This window comes from Limulus polyphemus, unplaced genomic scaffold, assembly GCF_000517525.1.
Source record: "Limulus polyphemus unplaced genomic scaffold, Limulus_polyphemus-2.1.2 Scaffold2429, whole genome shotgun sequence".
NCBI lineage: Eukaryota > Metazoa > Arthropoda > Merostomata > Xiphosura > Limulidae > Limulus > Limulus polyphemus.
Window position 1 is genome coordinate 144,689 of NW_013668039.1, and position 10,948 is coordinate 155,636.

At 32.9% G+C, this 10,948-nt stretch overlaps 1 protein-coding gene across 7 annotated transcripts in view; it reads left to right on the plus strand.

Moving 5' to 3' along the window:
- The window catches only part of LOC106466931, a 166,652-nt gene that overhangs the window by 139,648 nt on the left and 16,056 nt on the right, over nt 1–10,948 (plus strand). For all 7 annotated transcript variants that reach the window (XM_022395025.1, XM_013927249.2, XM_022395027.1 and 4 more), the window contains 5 exons: nt 468–697; nt 6,362–6,508; nt 6,872–7,109; nt 9,403–9,552; nt 9,900–10,091. In XM_022395025.1, coding sequence (XP_022250733.1) covers nt 468–697; nt 6,362–6,508; nt 6,872–7,109; nt 9,403–9,552; nt 9,900–10,091 — 957 coding nt within the window. The remainder of the gene's footprint in view (nt 1–467; nt 698–6,361; nt 6,509–6,871; nt 7,110–9,402; nt 9,553–9,899; nt 10,092–10,948) is intronic.

Genomic DNA, 10,948 nt, shown 5'->3' on the forward strand with positions numbered 1-10,948 from the left:
TCATACATTTCAGTACTTTTTGGGAGTTTCTTGTCTTCTTTTTTTTTCAATAGTGAGTTTGAGCATTGGGTTTTATAGCATCTCATTGCCATTCAAATATTTCCATTTATCATGGATGAAAATATTCACTGCTGAATTAGAGCCAGATAGCCCTCATGCAGCTTTGCATGAAATTCAAAACAAACAAACATACAACTTTCAATGAAAATAACGGACCAAAAAAATGGGTGAAATCACTCATTTTGTTATGTAAAATACATAGGGACCTCAGCAGTAATTAGTGGAGTTAACTGCAATATTGATTGTATTTTTATTTACAGTTTTTAGTGTTATTAGGAATCTATATCCATTAGATCATACACCTACAACAATTTGTTGCATAAATAGTTTAGAAAATTTTTTAAAAAAACTGATGGGGCCCATAGCAACACAATCTTAGGCAATATTTTTCTTATTTATTTTACCAGGGGTTGTTTCAGGGTGACACTGGTCAGCTGATGACGAATTCTCCTGGGTCAGTAATGGTCTTCCTTCCTGTTGATAAACTAGCTGGCATGCTGATGCATTTACTGGCTGTGGCATTTAAAGGTTTAGGTCATCCTTCAAGAACTGAACATCAATATTGTAAAAGCTCACTCTTTCCTCAAGATTTAAAGAACCAAGAAGAAACCCAGCAGTGGGTTCTGGATGTTGTGAGGTACAGTGAAGAACATTTTAATTACCAGTGTACTTCCTGTTTTTAGTTTCACGTTTTGTAAAACTAAGAAATGGTCAACAGAATTTTTTTTGCTTTTGATTAACCTCTTCTATATTGGTAATTTTAGTTTTAAAACTGTGTTAAAGAATGTGTCATTGTTGTTTTATAAATGGTTGCACTTGACAAAGAAAATTGCTTGTCTGAATAAAACATGTTAATGTTTATTTATCGGCCTGCCTAAAGAAGTAAATTTTTAGTTGCATTGGAGTCACAATAATAAAGTGTTGATAACTGCATTGATTAACAATAAATGAAGTGATGAGTTTGTTTGCTGCTTTCTGGTAGTCAGTTTTATTCATTCATTTTCATTTGGCTTGGAAATTTTGTTTTCCATATATCTTCTTTATTTTATGATAATTCTAATGCAGTAGAATAAAGAATTGCATAGGATGCAAGCCATGGGTAGAAGTTACAGTGCCAGGAGCTCTTCACTCTATGTAAGTGAATGTAATCTTATAAGGTCATTGTGTTTGTAGGGGGAAAAACTAATAGTTACCTGATTAAGTTAAAATATTATCATCACAAAAATACCACAAAGTAATTTAGTCTCAAAATGAGGTTTTCAGTAACAATATAAACCAATGTAATATTTAAAATAGTAAAAGACTGAATCCCATTTAACCGAGCAGATGTTTAGCAGTGAGATATAGTGGTTAGTGTGGACTATAAGCTGAAAGATGTTCTATAAGCTTTTTATTATTGTTTAAAGTTTTCATTGCTGACTGAAGTATAGCAACCATTTGTAATGAAAATGACAAACAACTTTAGATAAGTTTTTTTTTATTTGACCTGGCATTTTGGCTTACACATTTTTTAAGGGTCTATAAATGTCACAGGCTACAAAACTGATTTTAATTTATAGTAAATGAAAATAATATAAAACTACAACAATATTAAAGAATGGCACTCAGTGAAGTGTACTGAATGTATTGTTGAACAGGTTTGAGTCACTGATTATAAAAGTAAATGTTAAAAAATAATAATAAGTCTTACATGAAATAATAATAGATTTATAAGGGCCAGGCATTGTATGTGTTAATGGAAGGGTGGTTGGATTGAATCAAAAGAGATTCCTTAAATTTCCTGTCAAGAAAGTTGTCACAAATCTATAAAATTTTGATCTGATAAGGTGTCTCGTTAATTATGCTGTGTACGTTGATTTAATGTTCAGTAGTGGCTTCTTTGTTGTCAGTATTTGCAGTGTATGTTGATTTAATGTTCAGCAGTGGCTTCTTTGTTGTCAGTATTTGCAGTGGCATGTATTTTGTACCTCTGAAACAATCATGTATTGGATGACTGGATTCATCAACATATGTAGCTGAACACTGTGTACATGTCATTTCATAGATAGTGTTCCTAATTGTGCAAGATTTCTCTCAGCCATTGGTTTTACCAAAGCACTTTCTGTGGTTGCATGGAGTGTTTTTATTGAAGGCTGAATGAGTAAGTATATCCTTCATTTTTACCTGGATTTTGTATGATGTGGATATTCAAACTAGATCTTCTAATTGCTTGATGCAGATGAGTGGTTAAAGGTTTATCCACAAAGGTCATAATCCATAAAACAGTGTTCTGATACAGTACTTCCCTCTTCTCATAGGATTAGCTATTCTTGTTCATTGCTGCCCTCTATATGCAAACGTTTTTCCTGCACATGCTACATCAAATGATTCCAATGTGTCTGTCATGCAAATCGTCATGTGTCACTTCTCCACCAATAGGAGAATAGTACACTCACTTGATGCATATGACTCCCTCTATGCGCCTCTACCAAACTATCAATTCTCGTTTAGCAGAGGTTACACTCGGATGTTTTTCTTTTTTCATCTTGATTAGTGTTTGAGATTGAATTAATTCTCAAAGTGGTTTCATTTTACATACTAATTTTTTTTAAGCATTCAGGTTCAATTATCCTTGTTCTAGTCACATTTATTTCTTACTTCAAATGCTTTTCTTGACTGACACAACATGAATTCTGAAGCTAATGTCATCACTTTGGTTTTTCCCCTGTCCTCAGTTGGGCGATGTTGTTAGTATGCCTCATCCCCCACGGGCTTTGGATCAGTCTGCCCTTGCACATCATAGGACTGACTGTCTGTTTCTGAACCAACAACTGTTGAATTCAGTTTCACCCATTTGGAGAGCATCCGAAGCTCCTGTTAGTCTCACCTGTGCCAAATTTTCCCACCTCCATCTTACCCTCACGACTCTTTTGGAGTGCCTTTTCACAATCCATCTCCTATCTGAGGCTCTTCACAGAAATCCTGAGGGATTTTCTGGGGTATCCTCTCCCTCCTTACCTCTATGTTGGCTCCTTTGTTGTCTTCGGCTCTGGCTTTACAAATGCGGTTTATCTGTTTTTGGGACATTTTAGGTTGTGATGCTGTTTTATCGAGAACCTGTTTACCTGCTCCTTATCTCCGGGATTTGCATATGGCTCGATTTTTAAGACATTTAGTCTTTGATACGGTCCCAGAGCTCTTGGAATTTCAGGTGGCATTTGTCCTGCAACAATCTACTCTTTCCCATCTGGTAGCCCATTTATCTCAGTTGGATCCGAGTGTGGAGCTGATTCTGGTTTCCTGTCCTTCCCTATACCTGTCCCTCCTTCTCTCAGTGCCACAGGTCCTCATTTATCTTGATGATGCACTATAGCTGCCACCAGTTCTGGTGACTACCTGGTAGGTTTGTGCCCAGAGGGAGCTCAACTTGCGACCTTCGTTCATTGGTGGCATCCTTTCATCACTGATGTTTGGGTTCCTCAGGTTTTATCAGAGGGCCTCAACATTCCTTTTCTTGTCTCACCTACCTTGTCCCATGTATTTGTTTCCTTCCCTTCTCCTTGGGATCCCATAACTTGCCAACATCTATTAAAGGTGGTACAGGACCTCCTCACCCACCAGGCTATCAAACCTGTTCCACATCATTCACTGGGGTTTTACTCCCATCTGTTTGTTGTTCCCAAAAAGACTGGTAACTGGAGAACTGTAGGCCTGTCATTAATCTGTCCTGCCTCAATTGATTTGTTCACCTCACACATTTCTCCATGAAGTCCTACCTCACTCTTTAGTGGGCATTTTCTCTGAGTCTCTGAGTCTGGATGACCAAGATGAATGTCTCCAATGCTTATCTGCATATTCCCATCTTAGAATGATCTCATCCTTATCTTTGGTTCGTCCATCAAGGGGTGGTGTACCAATTTGACTGATCTTGTAACCACAAAAAAAAAATCTAAATAAATCTAAATTACCCTTTTTCTCTTTCTAGAATGACTTAAAATTGTAACATGTAACCTAAGTAGCTCTAAGTTCATAACAGTATACATCTATTTATACATAAATTGTATTGTTTTATTACCTTTTGAACCATGTCTAACTACTATTCGTGCCATTATATGTTGTAAATCCCTTTAGGAACATGGGGCTCACGTTACACTATTGAATTATGTTACAAGCTGCTCGTGTGCATGTCTCGTGAAACATTTTTATTATGTTATTATTAATTTTATTTAATCTAACTAACCTACAAAGATCCCTATCTTTACATTTTATTTACTTTTTTAATAATGTATAAAGAATGAACATGAAAAACAAGAAATAAATTACTGTACTTACCTGACTCTTCTTTTTTTTTCTTTTTTTTTGCTATTGACTGTCGATGATGCTTAACCCCACTTTTTTATTTTAATGGTAGTAATGCACTAAATAATTTTTATTTAATTCAGTAATGCACCAAAGAACAGAATAATAATAACGTGCAAAAAGCAGACAGTTTCCTCTAACTATTACAGTTTGTCTGGCTCTCTAACTGTGCGACAAGAGCTGTAACAAATTCATTGAAGCTAGTCGTTATCTTTCATGTGGGAACTAAGCTTGTACTAACAGAGAAATTGACAATTCTTTGTACAGAAAACACGTAATGTAATATGTCATTTGATAGATGAAACATTGGCTTTCTATTGGTTATACATAATATAGAATTAAATGTAAGAGAGAACTAATAACAAATCCTGAAAGAGAGGATGTGACAGGAGGAGGAATATTTTCTATTTGATAGCTTTAAAACCAAACAAAATTGAAGGCTATAAAAATTATGGTTTCTCTGGGAAATGACGATTTTATAGTGAGTAATTTACTTTAAATTTCTTACGTATTGAAGGGGTGGTGAATAAAATAGAGAAAAGAGGATGTTTAGAGAAAATATGTCACATTTCTCATGCTAGGAGGAAATTCAGGATTTTTAAAAATATTGCCTTGTAAAATTGAGAACTTAACTGATATACTATTAAATATGGATTATTAGCTACCGTTTTATTCTATACTAATTGGTATAACATAAAAAAAAAGTTTCTATAAAACCCAATGCTCAAACTCACTATTGAAAAAAAAAGAAGACAAGAAACTCCCAAAAAGTACTGAAATGTATGAAGAAAAATTCATTACACTATTGATTATCACAATTGTATCCAGAGCTTAAAATAACTGTATCCTTTTTGTCAAAGTACACACAGGCAGGTTCAATTACTTTAGAACACCCTTTGACAAGACAAATTATTCTCCTCTATCTTTGTTATTACAATACAAGCTGTAAAACTCAATTTAGAAATTGTCGTTTATGGCTAATTCCCACGCAGTCTAAGTTCACTTTTACCTTCACTAACTTAGTCATCTACATATATATATATATATATATTGTTTGACTGAGGTCTAGAACTTTCTACAAACTACAAGACATCATGATGTAACAGCACTCACTTAACCCTATCTGCCTGTGCATCATTAACTAAGCATTTCATGAGGTTTTAGTGATTTACATTCAAAATTTTATTTATCTCATTGCCATTCAAATATTTCCATTTATCATGGATGAAAATATTTCAGCACTTTGCTGTTTCCCCTTCATCTGTAGTGAACTAAGGAAGTGATTTTTCAAAGTTTCCCTTGAGCTTTGTATGAACCATAGTAATTCTTGCCATGTTATGATGTAATCATCACTTGTGTTGCTTTTGTTTGATGTTAGTGGTTCAATTACAGATAATGTGAGTGGTGAGACTATCTTAAATACTGTATCTTTTATGTAAAGTGTGTTTTAAATGGATACTTAACTGTACATGACAAAACCTCACTTCTCATTACACCTAGAAAGATGGTTTCAGATTTAACAGATTTTCTGGAAAGGTATTGTCAGATTTAATTGGTTTTTTTTATATAAATAGGAATTTGTTTGGCACCAAAGTGAACCAGGTGGGTATCTGATAGTTTCAGTGGAAGGCTTAAATTGCTGATGTCTGGCTACATACACTAGAAAAACAAATCACTGAAGTCTCCTTAGTAAAGGTACTTCTTGTAGAACATTTTAAAAATGTTGACGATATGAGTTGTGTGAATTCCATGAAAAATAAAACATTTTGTAAGTAATGAAACATTTTCTGTAATATATTACCCTATTATTGCTTGTGGAAGAAATTAATCTGTTGGTAATGCAAAATCTTGTGTATCTGGCTGTACACAGTAAAACATGTTGCATTCTGCCGTGTTTCTTACTGTACCAAATATCATAAATATTAACATAAAATTAAATAAAATGTATTTATTTTTTCTATAGCTACACTGTCAGTATAGGTGTTGTGGACAAACTATGCCAATACCATAATATTGTGCGTAGTCCTATAGATGGGTGCCAAGATGTACCAGAGTTTTTGCTTCAGAGTCTGGATTTTCTGACTTCTTTAGCAGACCTTTTGGCAATGAGGTGAGACATTTATTGTATGGTAGAACTCTGAATAAATTAGTATAAGATTTAAGTAAGGATCTATGTCAAGCAGAATTAAATCCTTTAGAAATGAGACAACTATTTTAATATAGTTTGTGTATCATGATTAGTTATTGTACCATTTGAATATATGATAATAAGTAATTGTATAGCATTCATCTTCACAATAAGATGCCATTTGATCTCAGTAATGATTTTCAGGAAAAAAATACACTTATTCCACTTGATTTGTAAGTAATAATGACTGAACACAACTGACTGAACTTCAAGTTTGTGTCTTTATTTCTTGAAGAAATTTAATATTTGAAATGACATATTTGAAAATAGCTTTTTTTTTTCCAGACATGAAAAGATATTTGAGAAGAAGAGACCAGAAGATATCACCCAGTTAGTTGCCACATTTCAAGTAACAGAATTGGTTGGAATAGTGTCTCTGCTGTATGGTATGTTGCTGCATTCTGGAGCACCCTCACGTGGTGATACTCCACCACCTGAACTACCACATCAAACAGTAATGGTGACAGTGGCAGCATTAAAACTTTTGAACCAGATAGCTGTTCTTGATCTCCAAATGGTCCAGGTAAGCACTAAAACTATTGAAACAGATGGCTTTTCTTGATCTCAAGATGGTCCAGGTAAGCACTAAAACTGTTGAAACAGATGGCTTTTCTTGATCTCAAGATGGTCCAGGTAAGCACTAAAACTGTTGAAACAGATGGCTTTTCTTGATCTCAAGATGGTCCAGGTAAGCACTAAAACTGTTGAAACAGATGGCTTTTCTTGATCTCAAGATGGTCCAGGTAAGTACTCAAACTATTGAAGGAAATGGCTATTCTTAATCCTCAAGTTGTCCAGGTGTGCACTAAAGCTGTGAACCAGATCACTGTTTTGATCTCCATATAGTCCAGATAACATGAAAACTGTTGAACCAGATGATTGTTGTGATTTCCAGGGGGTCCAGATAACATGAAAACTGTTAAACCAGATGGCTGTTCTTAATCTCAAAGTGGTCCAAGTAAGCACTGAAACTGTTGAACCAGTTGAATGTTTTGATCTCCAGATGGTCTAGGTAAGTACTAAAACTGTTGAACCAGATGGCTGTTCTTAATCTCGAAGTGGTCCAAGTAAGCACTGAAACTGTTGAACCAGTTGAATGTTTTGATCTCCAGATGGTCTAGTTAAGTACTAAAACTGTTGAACCAGATGATTGTTTTGATCTCCAGATGGTCTAGCTAAGAACTAAAACTGTTAAATTAGATGGCTGTTCATGTTCTCCATGTGGTCCAGGTAAGCACTAAAACTGTTTAATTAGTTTAGTATTCTTTTCGTACTAAATCACATTAGAGACACAATGGTATTCTAGTTGTAGTAAGTCACATTATAGGCAGACTTGTATTTGAACAATATTACCCAATATGTATTTTTTCATTTTAATTTTGGGGTCTGCAATTTGTAATCTTTAAAACAAACAAAAGATTGTTACACTACCCTTGCTATGTGTTGGAGGGAAATCGGTAAAAGTATTTCTTATAGCATGTTTATTGGAGTATTTTAACTTAACTAGACCTAACCCTGTATTTGATACTGCATGTGGACTGTGTGTCTGATGAAGCCAGCTACTGAAATAGTGGACAGTAATAAATGACAATTTTAAAATAATAAATATACAATGTATACATTGTATATTTATTATTTTTAACATTATGCACAAGTGCCAATATAAATATATATATATATAATGACAATTTTGTTTGGAGTAATATAATATTGCTTTGTACAAGTAGAAATATTTTAAACCTTTTTAAGTATGACAAGCTTTAAGATGCAAATGTAACCTTGTTAGCTAAGTTTTTAAAAGTCAGTTTTGTTTTCAATACATCAAATAATGTCCTGTGAAGAAGATAACATGTCCATAAGTATTATTAGAAATTGCTTAATGTAAAAAATATTTCTAGATCAAAATCAGTTCTTATGTATGATAATGTGAGTGGTTAAATGTAACATTTGTGTCTGGAGAAATATAATATTTTATGGTGATTAAGAATACCTTATTTTAAGTTACTGCATAAAATTTAATATTAGGACAGCTTTCTGATGCTATTGATAACATTAAGGTTTTAAAGACAAAACAAGATGGATATCCACTTATATATCATTATTGTAGCTTAACATTGGTTGATTTTTTACACTACAGTGAACCTGATAATCCTTTTTGTGCTATAAAACTTTTTTTAGTAAATTTATTTATTATTTTTGTTTTGTAATTTTAAGCTGTTGGAATAGTTAATTGAGTATTGTTCAGCATTAAAAAATTGTTAAACCTATTAGAGCAAGTTATAAAATGTTTTCAGTATTATTTCATGTAAATAAATGAAATGATTTGAGGAAGGTTTTTCAGAAGATACACTTTTAATGTTCTACTGTAGTTTGTTAGATGTGGTATACTTTATGCTTATAATACATTTTTGCTTCTTGTAAGATGATTTGTCAAGGTTTTTTGGACAAAGAGGAATGGTTTTTGTTTCTCCATTGTTGCAGTATTCCCCTCTGATGGATTAACAGCCAAGTCATGGGAATTATTAAATTATCTTTTAATAAAATATTTGAGTAAAAATTATGAAAGTAACATATATATACACACACACACATATATATATGTGTGGTGTGTGTATGATTTACTTTCTTTTGAATAGTTTCTTCAGTTTTTCAGTACTTCAGGAATTATTTGTTTTTTTAATGATTAAAAAACAATTTAAGGTAAAAGCACTGGTTAATTAAAGATTAACTTATATAATCATCTTCTGTAGTGTCTAAAAAATGGCTTTTTGTAAGGCTTCATGCTTATTTATAGCTTTTTTGCTTCACTTTTATAGAGTGTTCTCGGAGGAGAAGGTCTATCTTTGCAGCTGCGACATATTGCCAGCTACCTGATATGGTATTGTTCCCACTGGGAACTGCAAGACCTTTTACATGAAGTTGTTCTTATGGTTGGATACTTTACTGTCCTAAACCTTGATAACCAGGTAGGAACAGGAGGATAACCATTAAGGTTTTGAAATTCAAATTTTAGCGAAACACTGGCTTCCAAATCCTAGAATACATTTCATTATTGTTCAATGTAATTAGAGGTCTCTATTAACTAAAACATTTGTTTCCAGCTGAATATTATTTTAGGTGGGAAAGAAACCATACCCTTATTTTGTTTTGGAAAATACTATATTTTTGTTTAATAATTGCTATAAAATGAGATATTTTGCTTCTGAAGAAAATATGGTATCTCTGGAACTTGATGTAAACAATCATTTTCTTTCTGTATTAGTCAATGTTTAAATTATGATACTTAGAAGAATAATCTCATGCATATTACTAGACGATCCTTCAGTCAGGACAGCAGCCTACAATCCTCCAACAACTGTGTGCTCTACCCTTCCAGTATTTTAGTGATTCCCAGCTTATGACTTTATTATATCCCACACTTATTTCTTGCTGTCATGATAACAGTCACAATAGGGCTATCTTGGAACAGGAGATGAGTCCAGAGCTGTTAGCAAATTATATAGAAGTAAGTAGTTTGGTGATACTTTAAAATAATTTTGAATTGGTTGTCCTCATGAGTCTTAGTTGTTTGTTTTTTTTCAATTTTGAAATAAAATCTTTAAAGTAGTCCTTTTATTGCCCTGTGATAACTTGCATGCCTGTTAGGCACACTAAAAAACATTACATTTTGTTGTTATTTAGTTCAGAAAAAGTTTCTTATCTTACAGAGAGTAAAACCATATGTTCTCTTCAGCTATAACTGCTTAATTATTTCAGTTTTAGAGTACATAATCATGTTTGATTATTGATTTTAACAAACTTCAGTATATAACTCAGTAGGTAGTGATAATTTGAAAAGTTAAAAATTGTCTTGGACCAAACAAAATAAATGTTTAATCTAATTTCCCATACTGATACTAACTTCACCTATATGGTAAGATATGATATCCTATAACCTGAGCACTTTCGAAAAATGGATCTTTCTTCTTCAGTTTGACTGAAGAAAAAAGGTCCACCTCTTGAAAGTGCTTGTGTTATAGGATATTATATTTTTGTGTTAAATGAACTTCTTGAACTTATGTGTTTTTCTAACATCATGAATTGACCTGTATGCTAATATTTATTAAGTTTTTAAATTTCTTTAATAAAATTTGAATGTTTGAAATATTTTTCGCTCCACAAATGTAGGAATCTCTAAAGTGTTTGTATGTTTTTATACAAATTTGTCACTAAGAAGGAAGATATTATTGATTAGAAATTTGAGTGTACTGTTAATGCTTGGAGATGGCTTGAATGGGTAGTGAAAAAAACTTTGATATAAGTTTAACATAACAGCAAATGTACAATGTTTCAACAAGGTTTTGTCATCATCAGGTACAAGTA